This window comes from Lepidochelys kempii, chromosome 11, assembly GCF_965140265.1.
Source record: "Lepidochelys kempii isolate rLepKem1 chromosome 11, rLepKem1.hap2, whole genome shotgun sequence".
NCBI lineage: Eukaryota > Metazoa > Chordata > Testudines > Cheloniidae > Lepidochelys > Lepidochelys kempii.
The window spans coordinates 47,471,357-47,489,040 of NC_133266.1; the positions used below are offsets into that span (position 1 = coordinate 47,471,357).

The following is a 17,684-nucleotide window of genomic DNA, read 5'->3' on the forward strand; positions in this document are numbered from 1 at the left end:
ATTTGTCTGAGAATTTAAAATGAGAAATTAACCACTGCCAGCCATAAAATTCTTTCACTTGGAAAAGACCCTGGGTATCAATATTTAAAGTATAAATCTTACTAGTACTTTACATTTAACAAATGTTCAGTGACTAAAAACACATCCAGATATTAATCAGAAGTCCAGCTTACATTTCTAGAACCTTCTCTTGATTTATTTCACAGGGAAGAACCCAAGCTAAAGATTTCCATACTAAATATATTGGAAGTGTGCTAATACATGCTTCCATATGGGTCAACGCGCTTTCTTTTTTGTATGGTCACCTCTGACGACTGTTGATAAAAATGTCTGAAAAATACAGTGGGGCTGTTCTCTTGATAACTCTTAGGAAACAATAAACGGAATCACATGTGACTCATCCACTTTTGTTGTATCAGGTGGGGAGGAAAGCACTTTGAAAGAAATGGGTGGAGGAAACAACACTGAATTCTGAGATAGTATTATTCCTAGCTCCAATTTTGTTGGAATTTATATGCATGTATTTTCAATATTTCACAATTAATTGTTTGTACGCAATAACTATTAAATGAAAACATTTGGGTGAACTGTGTAACCTTAGTTTTGTTGGCCAGAGGCAGTTCACTATTTACTAGGTAACAAGGGCTGTTTCAGTGATCCGAGCAGAGGACAAGGAGCCAGGAATTCCGGATTTTACTTTTGGGGACAGATCCTCCTCCTATTAAAGACAATAACAACACTCTTTAATGGGAGCAGGATTAGGCTGACTTGAGCATGGATTAGTTTCTTTCTAGCCTTGGCAAAGTTCTACACTGAGAATACCCTCCTGTGTGCTTAAACATTCATCCCATCCTCATTCAGATCCCTCCTGAGGCCTCTCCTCTAGGACAAACCAAGACAAACCAAGACAACCCGTTTCACTGAAAGAGAAAGATTTAAATTATCAAAATGCCAGACAACCTAAAAAGCCTCTGGTTTTCCCAGTGCATTGTCTGTCCATTTAGACTATAGGCTTCTCAAGTCAGAACACATCTTCCTTTCTGGTTTTTTGCACTGCACTAAGCATACTGTCCACACTTAGATAATTGACTTACTAATAAATGACTCTATGCAATGATTGCTTTGAAAAGAAATTAAATGTACTGTGCAGGCACAGACCATGCAGTCGGGTTAGAAGGTGGTGCACAGGCAGCCAAAAAGAGATTAAAGCAAAAGTCAGTTGAGTCTATACTGCAATTAAGCAAGCCCCTTGTTTCATGGAGAAAGCTAACTACAAGCATTGGACTGGAGTGGGTTTCGGAAATGAGCATCTGCAGGGGTGGTGCTAAGAGACAAAGATTGCCATAACCCACTTATAATGCTTTTAGTCTTTACACTTGTTACAGTGTGCAGTGTGTGTTGATATTTTTAATGATGATGAAGTCTTCTCTCTAAGACGCAGGTTTTGTAATGTAGGGGGGCGGGGAGGGAAGTAGCATGGTTCACCAGTTGAGTATGAGCCTGGGAGACAGGAGGTATAAATTCTATTCCCATCTCTCTGCCACTGGCTCACCTCATATCACTTGTGGCCAGATTTTCAAGTGCTCAGCATCCAGAAGCGGGGCGGGATTTCTGAAGAGCTCCGCACCTAGCCAACATGTCACTTATGGCCAGCTTTTTCTGAAAAGCTCAGCACATTGAGCTATTTGTCCTTCTGAAATCTGACCACTTATTTGGGAGCTGAGCTTGCTTGAAAATCTAGCCCCAGTTATGGGTTCCGAGTGCTTCTGAAAAGCGGGCCATGTGACTCTGTGCCTCAGTTTCCCCATCTGTAAAACATGGTTAATGTGATTTTCTTCCTCTATACAGCTTAGTTATGCTAAAAGACAAAATTAAGGCTGTCTTGGCTCCACTCTCCAATTCAGATCTCCCACTTGAGAGTGAATGAAACGTAGGAGGGGACTAAGCTGACCCTCCTGTGAGACTATCTCTGCAAGACACCAAGTGACATCTGAGATGGTGAAATCAAGGGTGCTTAGCACCTTATAGGATATGACTCTTTGGGCCAAATTCAATTCTGGAGTAATTCCACTGACTACACAGCCCATTGGCTGTTATTCAGCATTGCTATGAAAAGGCTCACCAGGGGAGCATGATCTCTGTCAAAAAGAAAGACTATCTTAAAGTCTCATTGGCTGTGGCTACAAAATTGCTTAGCAACAAGAGACACTACCTTGTGGGGAACTGAAGCTTGGAACTAATTCAGTGAGACCCAAGCAGTCTGTCGAACTCAATCCTGACATTTCTGGGTGGAGGTGGAAAGAAACCTGGTTCTTTTAAACACAGCTTTGCATAGTTACTGGCATTCAGATCAGGTACCAATAGACACACCAGAATACCAACACTGGCAGCTCTCTGATTACAGCAGAGAGCTAAAACTACCTCAAGATGTTTAATTGGCAGATGGGAACTTAAGTCCTGCTGAAGAAAATGGATGTGTAGTTTAATACCCAAATCAATAGCGTTTTTAAGATTCTGGGGTCACATTCTGCACTGATTTACACCCATGGAGCCCTACTGATGCCAGTGGGGTTACAGAGGATGGAAGTCAGTGTGGAAGCTGGTCCATGGCCTTTTACAAGACCTTCTGACCCACAACAAGGATGACACTGTTGGGTTGGATTTTTAAAATAGAAAACATCAGGATTCTCTCTTGTTTGGAAGGACACTTAAAATAAAGCCTGCTTTGAAATTGCTCAGCAAAACTTTCAAAACTAATCCAGAAGGGATGGTGCAGTGGCTCTGATGGCATGCAGGAGATCTGGTGCTCAATTCCTAATCTGCAGTGCAGAGCCTTTAAGCCAAAGAAGAGAGCATGCTAAACTCTATGTAGAAGACAGCCTTACATCATTCAGCAGCAATTCGTCTAGTATCCAGGTAGCCAATCTGACTCTGAGCCATCTGCAAGAGAAGGGAATGGGTGAAGAAAAGATATGCCTGCTCACACCACCAGGGCAAAAGGAATTGGCTCTTGCTGTCACTAATAGCTGGTAGTAAGAACTGGCACATCAAAGGCAATTCCCCCACTCTCCATAACAGAACTGCACTTGGTGCAATAAGGTAAAAACTGATCCTGAGTGTCACTTTCTTCAAGTGTCTCCAGTGCCCACCTGTAAATAACCTTTTGACTTAGGTTCCCTTTCAGCCATCCCTCTAGGAGGAGGTGGATTTGGAGGGTTGGGAAGAGTTTGATTCACTGTAGGATGGTTCAGGTAGCTGCTGCTCACTGCAGAAGACTAGTTTTCCTGTCATGGCCATTCTGCTCAAAATGTCATAGCGCCAAATTGCATCAAATACATATTAACTTTCATTTTTTAAATGACAGAGCAGGGATGATGGTCCCAGATATGAGCCTTTAAAAGACAAGATATTTGTTCAGTTCTCTTTTCAAGCAACATAGTGTCCTAGGTATTTCACATGCCTGGTAGCCTTCAGGAAGAACACCAAGTAAGACTGGTCTAGTCCTGTGCTTTAGTCATAAGGAGTCAAGAGACCTGGTTTTATTGCTGGCTTTTTCAAAAGCTTTCTGTGTGACTTTGAACACCACCAGCTACCCTTTCTCTGCCTTGGTTTCCCTCTCTCTTTTTCACAGAGATGTTGTGAGAACTGAATGTTTTTAAAGCACTTTGATATCCTTGGATAAAAGTGCTACTGCATAAAAGTTGAATATTCATACATTATTCTCCATAACAAAAAATGCTAAATACATTTTTAAAACTAGTGAAGACTTTCAAGAACTATTTTCTATCAAAAGGAATGTGAGGAATAGTAGTTTAAAGATTCCCTGCTATCCCAGTGATGATTAGTTTCTCTTTGATATTAACACTTTTCAGGTTTTTAAGTTCCCCCATGTCATTTTAAAGGTATTACCTAAGTCACAAAGGTGTTGTCTTTGGAAAAGCAACTCCTGAAGCAACTGAAATCTGGATCTGTGAGTTCTTTTTCCTCTTTATTCCTTCCAAGAGAGAGAAGTAGTTATCACCTTTGGCGACTACTCTTTTTTCCCTTTCACTTTAAGGTAGCAGGAACTAAATGAGTGAAAATGAAACAGGAGTTTCATTAACAACAGGGCATGGATTTGACCGAAGGATACAGACTATGGTAGTTGTTTTTTGGAAATTTTACCCTTCTGTAGCTATCTGGGATGAACACGTCCTGCTCCGATTAAATGACTCTTGATGTGGCCCTAGAAGATATGGAGAGCTACTGAGGACCTAAGCTCTCCTACTGTTGAGGACTCACATCCTGAATTTTCCACACAAGATGGCTAGTTCCAGCTATGGTAGATAGAGCCCATTAAAAATTCCTTTCATGAAGAAAAAATGTCAGTTGTCATTCAGGAGCTGATGTAGGAGGCAGGCTAACATGCCATAGAAATTACCAGAGAAAAATACTATAATCACAAAATAGCTGAACACTCCCTTGTGAGCCATCTCTGAGAGAGCAGACAAGTAGTCAGGAGTGGGAACTTCCCCCGTTTCTGACAGCTCACTCCAGCACAAAGAATAGCACAAATAGCGTGTAGACTCTCAACAGTCCAAATGGTCTCAAGCTACTTCTAATTGCCACTCAGAAATGTTGGCCCCAGTTTTGAGCTATGAGTCTCAGGAGGCACTGCCCAAGAAGGAGGTGGCTTTACGTCACCTTTGAATTGGGATTCTGGAACTGCTAGGTACTGATTCTGCTCACTGGGGTTGCTCTAACTCTGACAGCCTCGCATTATTTCATATGGTGTGCTCTGCAGCCCGGAATAGCTGAACTACAGACCATTTTGACCACTCTTCTTCCCACCCCAGACATTCCCCTATGGTGTATTGTTGTCTTTGTTGACACTATGCCACCTCTGTGTTGGGAAAATGCCGCAAGTTACCCATTTCACCCTTGTTCCAGTGCCACTGGAACAGCATAAAAGGACCCCTTTTCTTCAGTGTCATCTAAAGAAAACATTCTTTGAAACCTCTCAGTGACAAAATTAAAAAAATAATTGCACCAGATTCTAATCTCTTTTACAGCAGTGAAAGAGTAAAGTAACTCCTCTGATTTTGCCCTGTGTAAATAGACAGCAGAATGTGACCAAGTGTCTTCAGTGGGGTTGTCAAGTGCAGTTTATGGTCACTAAAATTGAAACATAGTAAACAATTTTGTAATTCAGCTTTGATTGTGCATCAAAAAATAGAGATGATCAGCAATTTTTTGACTAAATGTTCTCTTCTCAGAAAATGCTGATTTGTCGAGATAGTTTCTCAGGTTCGTCCTGAACCTAAGAGAAGTCACTAGCTTAGAATAACCAATAGCCTAAAAGATAGGGCTCTGATCTAAGAGGTGGGAGACCTAGGTTTAACTCTGCTACCTGATTTGGAGCAAGTCTCTCTCGTGTTTTTTCATAAAAAAAGAAAAAAAAAAATATCTAGTTTTCATTCCAATGCGGGACGAAACCAAATTTTGAAGGCTCAATTTTTTCACAAAACAGAATTCTTGTTTTCTGGACAGACCTATAAAAAAGGAATGAACTCTAGGTCATTCTCTTCTTACTGTACTGATGTTGAAGTGCTAACAAGGTCAAAAACTTACTTTTGTGACTAAAGTCAGAATATGAACAATGATCTGTTCAGTAAGATGCTGTTTGTACATAGTCACTTTTCAGATTAGGAACCACACTTTAAAAGGAAGATAGCATAGCAAAAGAGAATCAATAGCCACAATGTTGAGAGTTTAAAGTTCATTTTTGGAAGTTTTCAGCCAGACCTGGAAAGCAGCCCTGCAATAACCGTTGTGCAGAATACCCTCTTTAAAAATACTTTGTTACATTAATGCATCTAACAGTCCTGCTCCACCAGACACGGTCAATTAAATTATCTTTTACTACAATTTTGCAACTCAAGCCATTAGGAAACCAGTTTAAAGAGTTCAAACAGGGAAGAGGTTAAAAAAAACCAGAAGATTTAATTAAATTCAGATTTACCAATGGCTGTACACACAAAAATATATATATAGTGTTTTGAAAAAGCAAGTGACAGTCTGTGCTGTATTATATGGATGTCTGTGCATTTGGGAGCACTGTTAATTAATGTATATAAAATTTAAAAAATGAGTTATATATATATAAAATTACATAGACTATCATTTGCTTTTTCAAAATCCCATACAGAGATTTTTATCCTGGGACTATTAGCAGGTAGCATTTATATAATATAAAAAGTATAAACTACAAAAATACTAAAGTTTAAAAGCTTAACAATGAAAAATTCTAACTGCTGCTGTTGAATTCAGATTGTGAACTGGCTCAGCTAGCAGGATATTAAGAAAGAGAACAAACCAATTTTCTGGGGATAAGTGCTGCAACGTTTTCAGTGCAAGTGGGAGAATAATTTTTAAATCAGTTCAGTTTTTTCATTGTAACCACATGTTCAGACCTGTTCATACTTCACTACATGTATGACAGAGCTCCCAAATGCACAATTGAATTAATTTCAGACTTGACCCCCAGCTACACAGGAATGGTTTATATAAGCACAGTGGCCCTTTAACGAAATCAGCTACGCAGTACACTTTATAAGTGTTGAGCTGCAGTCATGTAGGAAATTTGGTATTCAGAGAATCACATGTAGTACTGACTGATCTATGCCAACTCATATCCTGCTGTCATTCCATGTGCAGTCAACCGGAAGTTTGAATAAAATCAATGGCAGGATGGTGTGATTAAGTACCCTGGTGGCAAATGTATGTATGGGAGAAATACTGAGATCACTCAAAGTCAGGATATGGACAACATAAATACAATCCAGTATGGGAACTGTAATTATCCTATTACAAGACACCTTTCACAACAGAAGCAGTAACTTAAGCTTCATACTTTTGGGAGGGGATCATATAAATAGCACTAAAATGGAAGGAAATAGGAGAAAATACCCTTCACAGAGGATAACTATACACTCACAGTATAAACTGTCTCTCCATATGGTTTGAATAAGGGAACTTATTTCACATTCTTTTTGACCTTGTAGATATCTTAATATTTCATTAAAAACCCAAATATTTTAGTCCTGTGGTTCTCAAACTATTGTACTGGTGATCCCTTTCACAAAGCAAGCCTCTGAGTGTGACACCCCCCCCTTATAAATTAAAAACACTTGTTTATATATTTAACACCATTATAAATGCTGGAAGCAAAGTGGGGTTTGGGGTGGAGGCTGACAGCTCTCGTGCACGCCACTCCGTGCCCCCCCATGTAATAACCCCATGTAATAACCCCCCTGAGGGGTCCTGACCCCCAGTTTGAGAACCTGTTTTAGTCCATTACTAAGATTTGGAATGATGTGTAATTAATGGGGCATCTGACCATTTGTAATCTATTTCCATTATTATTTTCTGCTTATTTGTTTACCCTTAGAAGTTGGACATATGGAGGAGATAGGGTATGACTGGGCATGATGAACCTATCAAAGAGGGTGGCTATTGATCTCTGGCATGTGCCTTTGCTTGATCCACCAAAATAACCATTAGAGATCTGGCCCAATAAGAGACCCTAGTGAGAGTGGGTCACGGTGTAGCCAGGACTCTATTTTTCCTAACATTGGTTTGAAATGATCAACTACAGCAACAATGGCCATGAATGGTCAAAATATTTTGTTGAGTAATTAGGTTTTGTACATAGCGGAACAAATGTTTCCCATTATCTCTTAAAGAGAGAATCTGGACAAAAATCTGTTCTCAGTTACACTAATGCAATCCCTAAGGGCCAAATTCATGCTTGGTTTCTGTTGTTTCTGGTTTCTGTTTCAACACACTGCAGGATTCCCTATGATGGAAAGGCTGCCAGAAGACAGGATTCTATAGCACAAGGCACCTGCTACCTCTCCTTCAGCGGGAGGCCCCAGACAGACAGCAAAACCCCAAGGAAGGGGAGGCTATGCCATACTGAGGTTAATTCAGCACATCCTAGCTGCAGCTCCCAGCTGTGAAGACTAAAGCTGTCCTTCCCTATATGTAGTCCTTGGGGTGCAGTTGGCCATGTTGGTACAGGAAGGGCAAGTTTTAGGAATGAATCTGCTCTCTGGCCCAGTGTTGAACTAGTATAAATGGAGGAGACTGTGTCAACAATCAGGACTGAGGTCTCCAGGGAGCTCAGTTCTCACTGAGTGTATGAAGCTCATCTTTGAATTCTTCTGATACTCCTTGGAATCTGGCTACAAAAATGCAACTAGGGGACAATGTTGCCTGGTTAATCTAAATAAATTTCTGTTTATTTGTGATATGTTTATTTTAAGTGTATGGTTTGTATTTGAAATACTAGTTCTGCACCTTTAAGAAATTCAGTCCTCCTGTACAGTGATGAAGAAACTTTACTAATTCAATAAAGCAGATTAGAGGCCTAACAATTTAAGACTTTCTTCTGCCCCAAATGGCCTCTGTACATGCTGGCCTGCAGGGATGCCATGGGCCTGATTATCCTCTGCTACATTGATAGAACTCAAGAGTAGTTCCTCTGAAGGGAATGGGTTCCAATACTTGGGCTGGCCAAGCTGCACTCTGCACTGGAGCCTGGCGGGGGCGGGGGTAAGGAAAGGACTCAAGTCCTTCTACTTCACCTTTACAGCTCTCGGACCCTAAAAACAGCCCTACATGAGAGTCAGGACATGGGGACATGCAGGAAAGTTAAGAAAAATTTACTTCATATCTTCATGGACATAAGTTAGTGTTTTAACCCTCTGTATGGGTGCTCTGATTCAGGAGTAAAGTGGTCTAGGTCAGTGGTTCTCAAAGCCGATCCGCCGCTTGTTCAGGGAAAGCCCCTGGCGCGACGGACCAGTTTGTTTACCTGCCGTGTCCGCAGGTTCGGCCGATCGCGGCTCCCACTGGCTGCGGTTCGCCACTCCAGGCCAATGGGGGCGGTGGGAAGCAGCACGAGCCAAAGGCCCGTGGCCCGTGGCCTTTGGCTCGTGCTGCTTCCCACCGCCCCCATTGGCCTGGAGCTGCGAACCGCAGCCAGTGGGAGCCGCGATCGGCCGAACCTGCGGACACGGCAGGTAAACTGGTCCGTCGCGCCAGGGGCTTTCCCTGAACAAGCGGCGGATCGGCTTTGAGAACCACTGGTCTAGGTTCACTGTAACTGAGGCCTGGGCTACATTACAGAGTTAGGTCGACATAAGCCACCTTGTGTCAACCCAGTTGTGCATCTGTCTACGCTTAAGTTTGTCTTCCACTGATGTAAGCACCCCATTACAGTGACAAAGTAACACCACCTCCCTCGATGGCATAAAGCCATGGAATATGTAGACACTGCGTTACCTATGTTGACCCTAACAGTCTTCCTGCAGCTGTCCTACGATGCCAGACACTGACAGCTCTGGTCACATTTGTGAACTCCGGTGTCTAAGGGATCAAAAACTGGAATAGCCAGAATAGCAAGGGGTAGGCTGGGTCCCCCCCCCAGCATCGTTATTGGCATTTCAATGTCACCAATGGTAATCCCCAGTTGGGAAAGGAAGTCTCTGCTTGCAGCTTTCTGAACAGACCTGTGTTCTTAAAGATACTTGCGCCTCATGCACCTTCCCTGACCAACCAACACTGATGTCGGTGAAACATCCCCGATGATCCACCAACACTTCCTTAACCATACTAAAATAGCCTGTCTGTTGATATATGCTGGAGCAAGGTGGGCTGGTGCCAAAATAGGGAAAGCATGCCATTTATTGTTCACCTCAGTTCAGGAACTCCTTAGCTGCAAATCCATCCATTATGTCCTGCAACTTGCCGTGAGTCACAATCCTGCATACCAGGAGACAATTAATGGGCTTGCACATTTGCATGATAACAGTCCCCACAACGGATTTTTCCAACTTCAGAATGATTTCTCACTGACAAGTAGCAATCCAGCACTGCAAGTTTCCACGGTGCAACTGCCACTCGCATCTCCACTGTCAGAGCAGCTGTCAGTCTGGGACCAGCTCAGCACACAGGTTCAAAAATGTGGCTTTTGGCATCCACAATTTCTGCAGCCACTGCTCATATTCCCAAGCCTCCATTATGATGTGATTCAACCAGTCAATACCCGTTTCTCAGGCCAAGAAGTGGTGCTCTACCATCTGCAGCTGCTCCAAGAATGCCAACAACCTTGAACGGGTTTTCGCTATGTCTCACAGCAACCTGTCCTCCACAAAATCATCACATTCCCTGTAGATGTGGTGGCTTTTGCAGTTTGCAAATAGTGGAGGATTGTATGTCCTGTGCTGTAACACTCATGGAAACAGGGCAGAACTGCACAGGTTCTATGCTTCTGGCAGAGCTGACGAGGTCCATGCAGATTTGTGGGATTTTTTTTAAAAGGTGTGAACATTGTGGGATATGGATGAGATTATGAAATGGACAAAGTTGCATGCTGGTAACTTGACCCTTTGCTCCAGTCACCTGTGCAACTCGTTTCTGCCTATGTGTCAAAACTTCTCAAAATACAGTGCATTGGATGGTGGCGAGTTGCATACTGGGATACCAACCCATTGTGCACCACACTATGCATCGACACAGGCACTCCTGGTGAGCATGTGCAGTGCCTACTCAAGGAACTAAGTATTCACACACACAAGCAATATACTAACTGCAGCAGTTTTATGCTGATGTAACTTGTGTCAGTCAAAGTTTGTAGTGTAGACATGGCCTTAATTCTCCTTGGAGAGCTTCCACTTTCGTAATTTAACACTGCTTAATTTATACACATTGACATCACACCTCTAGTCGAGTTGCCTTAGTTTTTCAGCATGTCCCATGTAGACAAGCCCTTAGAACAGTATCATGGCTGAAATAACTTGCTCCCAGTTGCCAATGGCCCAAAGGGGCCATTCCAGCAGCCAGGGACTGCCAGAACACAGCAGTGCTCCAGTCATGTCCCTTTTCCCCAACCAGGCCCTCCACATGGGGCAGAGAAGCAGGGATGTGACTGACCTGTCCTCTGGCCAGTAGCTGAGACAACCATGCCTGCAGGTACAGGACATTATCCATAGCCCTTTAGCAATGTTCATTTCATATGAATGTTCATAACCAAACCAATTGGAATTAATATAAATTTTTTGAGTAGGAAACGTTTTACTGAAGTCCAACTGCACATTACAAAATTAGTGGAGGAAAGGAATTCAGACAGTGTAATACGATCCAAAGAAACATTCACATTTATATATTCTAATTTGTTCTTTATACTGTGTACTTTTACTGGGTTTGCTCCTGATTCTATTGTCTTATCTAGATGTTTGCAGACTCTCCCCTCCCGCCCCGCCCACCCCCATATTTGTTCTATCCTTTTTCTAGGGATTAAAGTAAAATTTACCAGATAGTAATTCCTAGGATTTGTTTTTTCCTTCTTAGAATATCAGTATCACATTGGCTTTTTCTCCATTGTTCCCAATTCCCCAGGCTGGTGGGTCCACTAAATTTGCTAGCTAATTCTCTGAGATGCATATCATCTGGTCTTGCTTTTTATCAACAACTCTATTTTATTTCTTCTTGATTGAATATCTGTTTTCTTTATTGAATACACTGGGCCATATTTGCTTGCTTTACTCACGTGAGTAATCACTCTATTCTTTGCCCAAATTTAGGCCACAATCTTTAAAAAGAAAAAAAAAAGTCTGTTTTTAAATTAAGACAGCCAATTTCTTATGTACAGAAAAGAAACTAATGTGTAATGTTTTAACATGTAGTAGCTCCCTCCATTACTGCACTCTATATTTATGCTAGTGGCATGCACACATAATAAATCACGGAATATTTTGTGATTCCCTCTTTTGAACCAGCTACACAATCAAACTGAAACAATGTATTTGTGCTGTCAAACAAGTCATTAGCACTGTAGGGTTCTATTCAGACAGCAGTAGGTGATTTAGTAACATCTGTTATCGGTCATTCATTTGGTGTTATCCTAAATTTTCTCCATGTATATTTTGGGCAATTTGTACTCTCAAATACACTGGAATGTAATTAGCTCTGAAATGCCTTCCTTTTCTGTCTCATATAAGGCTTAGCTCATAATAAGTGCAATAAGGTCAGATCCTAGGGTACATTGCACCTACTTGTGCTGCATTGTTTCAGCTACAAAAGCTGAACAAATAGCCCAGAGAGGAACACCCTCATCCAAGGATGATCCTCCGCTGTATACAACCAATGTAGGAGCTTATACGCCACACAGTCTCCTTGCTACAGGCACACTGGTGAAGGAGACTGTAGTTAGTACCAGATTACACTGCATCTGCCATGGGCTACGCATGCCTCTCCTTGTGGCCATTATAGTAAATCTTCCTTCACCATTGTCTAGCAATGTTTTCTGTCAACTGTCTTGCTATGTAGTGGGTTTGTGAAACATGCTGGGATCTTTGAAGTGAAAGATGCTGTAATAATGTAAAACAACATTAAGAGGAGGGTTCATGTAGTTAGCGCTCACTGACTTTTCTTTCTTTTTTTTTTAATATAAAAAGTTAGGCACCTAAATTCTCCACTAATGAAAGTGGAACAAATCTAATAAAAATATTGCAAGTCACTAACCCCTTCAGTTCTCCGGTCTTCCAAAGGATCCCCGAGTAAAAATACCACCAAGTGAAAAATAAAGTACAAATTTTCTTTTAGAGGATGTTACAATTCCATCTTTATAAATGAGCATTCAAGGATAGAAACCCCTTTTTTGAGCACTTTGGAGTTCCCTTTTAATAGGAAATGAGTGATTATGATTATTTATGAAGAGCTAAAACATATGGCATATATCTAGTGCATGGCAATGCAAATGGCATTTTTTAAACAAACACTGATAATAATAAAGGATTTTCTAGGAAATATTTGTAGTTTATCGATGTTATGAGTCTATTAAGTGGCTGTTAACCATTAATACGATGCTTTGGACATTTTCTTTTGTTATATATGTCTATTATTTCACTGTTCGTTGTTCCTGTCTGTTACAGCAATTCTGCAGTTCTCATAAGAATTACTCAGAGCTTAATCTTTTAATATCTGTTTTCCCCCAGAAATATCTGAACTTTACATAAAACCTAAACACTGAAAAAGCTGATAATATCTGAAGGTTTGCAGCCTATAAAGACAAAAATATGAAGTAATGCATCCTGATATAAAATACAATCTAAAATTTAATCCCAAGTGTAGTCAGGATATCTGCTGGAATCAGGGCATCTTGATTGTGTCTGTCTAATCTATAATACATTTCAAAGACAGAAAAATACCCTCTTTTTCTAAAGATAGCTGTGTTAATGGATAATGCACATTTCATATAGACGGAGGATAAATTAGACCATTAATACACATGCCATTCTATATACAGAATTAAGGATTTCTGCTTTTTAAACAATATCACAAGTTCTACTAACTATTGGCCTATAAATTTCAGGCCTGTTCTCATTTGCCCTAAGTCCCCTTTACATTGTGCCTGCTTTCACTGTCTAAGTGGCAAGAGCCATTCTCACCCTCTAAAAAGTGCTGATTTACATGCATGGGCAATGCCAATTGTGTTATGAGAAAGGATCTTATATAGATTAAGTGAATTATGATTGGGCAAAGAATCAGAAAATCTGGGAGGACTTCTAAACAATAACAGATAACATGGGTGAGTGAGGGAGACTCAGGTCCCTGCCCAGAGAAATGTGAGGGCTAGAGGCCTGAGACCTCAGGGGCATTCCTGGAGCAGACCATAGAGCCCCTCAAACTGTGACAAAGACTATAGAGAACAGGTAGAAAAAACAGATGTGGGGTGCACAAGGAAAAGATGAGAATACTGGTCAACATGAAAAATAGTAAACCACAAAATTAACTGCCTAATCATCATTGAGATTTTTAAACCAATGTAATGGGGTCTGGAACAATAACTGCCTAGATACTTGGAAATACTTGAGATTTTCTTTATTTCTTCAGTACCTGGAAAGATAATGGAGCAAATAACTAAGCAATCAATTTGCAGACACCCAGAAGATAATAAGGGAATAAGTAACAGTCAGCATGGATTTGTCAAGAACAAATAGTGTCAAATCAACCTAGTAGCATTCTTTGTCAGGGTAACAAGCCTTGTCCATGGGGGAAGCAGCAGATGCAATATATCTTGACTTCAGTAGGGCTTTTGATACGGTCTTGCATGACTGTCTCAAACAAACTAGGGAAATACAACCTAGATCAGAGGTGGGCAAACTACGGCCCGTGGGCCACATCCAGCCCGCAGGACTCTCCTGCCCGGCCCCTGAGCTCCTGGCCCATGAGGCTAGCTCCTGGCCCCTCCCCTGCTGTCCCCCCTCCCGAAAGCCTCAGCACACTACACCACCAGCACAGCACTCTGGGCGGCCGGGCAGCGCCGTTGCAGAGCCGCAGCCTGACCCGGTGCTGTGGGCGGCGCAGCTGTAGTGCCACCAGCCACCGGTGCTCCAGGCAGCGCGGTAAGGGGGCAGGGGGGTTGGATAGAGGGCAGGGGAGTTCAAGGTGGTGGTCAGGGGGCGGGGGTGTGGGTAGGGGTCGGGACAGTCAAAGGGCAGGGAACAGGGGGGTTGGATGGGGCAAGGGTCCGGGGGGGGCAGTCAGGAATGAGACGGGGGGTTGGATGGGGCAGCAGGGGGTAGTCAGGGATGGGGAGTCTGGAGGTGGTAAGGGGACAAGAAGCAGGGGGTGGTGGATGGGGCAGGAATCGCGGGTTGGGCTGTTGGGGCGAGAAGCGGGGTGGGGTCAGATAGGAGGCGGGGGCCGGGCCACACCTGGCTGTTTGGGGAGAGACAGCCTACCCTAACCAGCCCTCCATACAATTTTGGAAACCTGATGTGGCCCTCAGGCCAAAAAGTTTGCCCACCCCGACCTAGATGGAGCTACTATAAGGTGAGTGCATAACTGGTTGGAAAATTGTTCCCATAGGGTAGTTATCAGTAGTTCACAGTCAAGCTGGAAGGGCATAACAAGTGGAGCCCTGCAGGAATCAGTTCTGGGGCCTGTTCTGTTCAATATCTTCATCAGTGATTTAAATAATGGCATAGAGAATACATTTATAAAGTTTGCAGACAATACCAAGCTGGGCAGGGTTGCATGTGCTTTGGAGTATTGGATAAAATTAAAAATGATCTGGACAAACCGGAGAAATGGTCTGAAATAAATAAGATGAAATTCAATAAGGACAAATGCAAAGTACTTCAGTTAGAAAGGAGCAAATCAGTTGCACACTTACAAAATGGGAAATGACTGCCTAGGAAGGAGGACTGTAGAAAGGGATCCAGGAGGTTAGAGTGGATTGCAAGCCAAATATGAGTCAACAATAACAATGTTGCCAAAAAAACAACAACAAAAACTGCAAACATCATTCTGGGATGTATTAGCAGGAGTGTTGTAAGCAACACACGAGAAGAAATTATTTTGCTCTACTCCATGCTGATAAGGCCTCTGCTGGAGTATTGTGTCTAGTTCTGGGTGCCACATTTCAGGAAGTATGTGGACAAATTGGAGAGAGTCCAGAGAAGAGCAAAAAATGATTAAACATCTAGAAAAACATGACCCATGAGAGAAGATTGAAAAAATTGGGTTTGTTTAGTCGGAAGAAAAGAAGACTGAGAGGGGACATACCAGTTTTCAAGTACATAAAAGATTGTTAAAAGGAGGAGAGAGGTAAATTGTTCTCATTAAACCGTGAGGTCCATGGTCCAACTGCCAAGCGTGGTTTAGGATGGACATTAGGAAAAACTTCCTAACTGTCAGGGACTGAAATAAATTGCCTAGGGATGATATGGAATCTCAGTCACTGGAGATTTTTAAGAGCAGGTTAGACAAACACTTGTCAGACATAGTTTAGATAAGTGTTTGTCTAACCTTAGTCCTGTCATGCGTGAAGGGGACTGGACTAGAAGACCTCTCGAGGTCCCTTCCAGTCCTACGATTCTTGGCAAATCTATAGTATTCGGGGCCATTTCTATAGTGCCAGAGCACCTCAAAAATAGGAATGCATTAAACCTCACAAACATATTAATTTCTGGTTTCAAAATTATTGCTTCTCACCATTCTTGGTTGTATGCACTGTCCTGGAAGAAAGAGGACTATGACCACCTTTATTTCAGACACAGAGGGGCTGGATTAGCAGAGAATCACTTGGACTAGAAGAACCATCTCAGTGGTCAGGTGAGCCTTTCCCTTCTAATGTGGTAGGAATATCCATTTCATCTGATTTATGATATAAATCGGATTATCTTCACTTTTCATTCCTTTTTTCAGTTTATTAGCCTCAGTTGGATCAATTTTTGTTTCAATGTTTAAGGGGTATTTTAATGTATATTTATTTGCGTAAGAAAAAATCATTGTAAAGGTGTCCTAACCCAAAACACATACCTCCTAGGATATTCAACATTTTTACTGGGATATATTTATTTGTGCCCATGAGAGTATGAGCTTGAACAACTCATATTAAATGGTTTGTCATGCTTCATTAGCATTCAGCTTATCCATGTAGAAATTTCTTTTCATGTGGACACTAATTACATATCTATTGACTGTACTTGATCTTTCTAAATCATTCTCAGACAACTATGAAACATGGGATAGGTAGTGTGCATACTAAGTAATTCTGCTTCCAGAGATGTTTGACTTTACTCTCTAAAAAAAAAAATCTGTTTAGATGAAGTGATAATTTACTTGAGATATTTGACATGGCATCATAATCTCTGGCCTTATACATATAGAAGCCATGGATGTACACCAGCTGCATAGATGGCACAAGGAGAATCAAAATACAATCTTTCCTGCTTCCTGTTGGTGAGCTAATAGCATAACCCCAGTCGCACATCCAGTAGAGAAAACTTGTACCAAATCCAGGTGTCAGATTATAGTTCAAGTCACACATGCACCTGGAGAAGCCAGGTAAGAAATCTTGTCCTTCAGTTCCAAAAATACAGGCTTCTATGCTTGAGATAAAGTAAATCTTCCTTATATAGAGTCAGTAATAGGTCCCTTTTTCTCCCTATGGGCCAGCCACTTGATGGAGACATCACAAACACCCACCCCAAACTATTACATGGTATGATGACTGTCATACATAAATGTTCCTGACCCTATGGCAAACCTACAGAGGGACTTCTTCAAAGACAAGGAAGCAGCTCTCCAGAGACTGTTGTCCCTCACGCATAGGATTTCCAACTTTGTAATGCTCCTTCCCCACCCCTTCCCCCAGAGGATCCACCACTGCCCTGCTCCCTCCATTTGCCCCTGACGCCCTGCCCCTGTTCACTCTTCTTTTCCCCTTCCCATCACGTCTCCCCCCCAATTCCCCTCTCTCCCCCCCACCTCTGCCCAGGTCAGGAGGGAGTTGCCTGCGGAGCCAGGACTGGGAGCTACAGCCGCCCAACACAGGTAGAAGGCAGCCCTGGCTCAGTAGGGGCTGGTGTGGGTGATGACTCAGCGCCTTCCCTGCCCACAGTAACCGGACTTTGGGTGACCGGTCACTAGATCTGACCGGACACTGTCAAGTCATCTTTTTGACCAGACTTTCCGGTAGAAAACTGGGCACCTGACCACCCTGCTTTTTTCTTTTTTTTCCCTCTCTCTCTCTCTCACATCACCCTATACTCAATTCCTCAGCATCAGGCCCTTATTTAGCATTTGTACTTGTATTTAATTAATTTGTAATCTGGTTTTGATTTCTTTTT

At 42.1% G+C, this 17,684-nt stretch overlaps 1 protein-coding gene across 1 annotated transcript in view; it reads right to left on the minus strand.

Annotated features, from left to right (window-relative positions):
- Positions 1-650: 650 nt before the first annotated feature.
- Positions 651-17,684, minus strand: part of LOC140895954 (uncharacterized) — a 39,693-nt gene continuing 22,659 nt past the window's right edge. The window contains exon 3 of the mRNA XM_073306923.1: positions 651-718. Within this exon, the coding sequence (XP_073163024.1) occupies positions 651-718 (68 nt within the window). The remainder of the gene's footprint in view (positions 719-17,684) is intronic.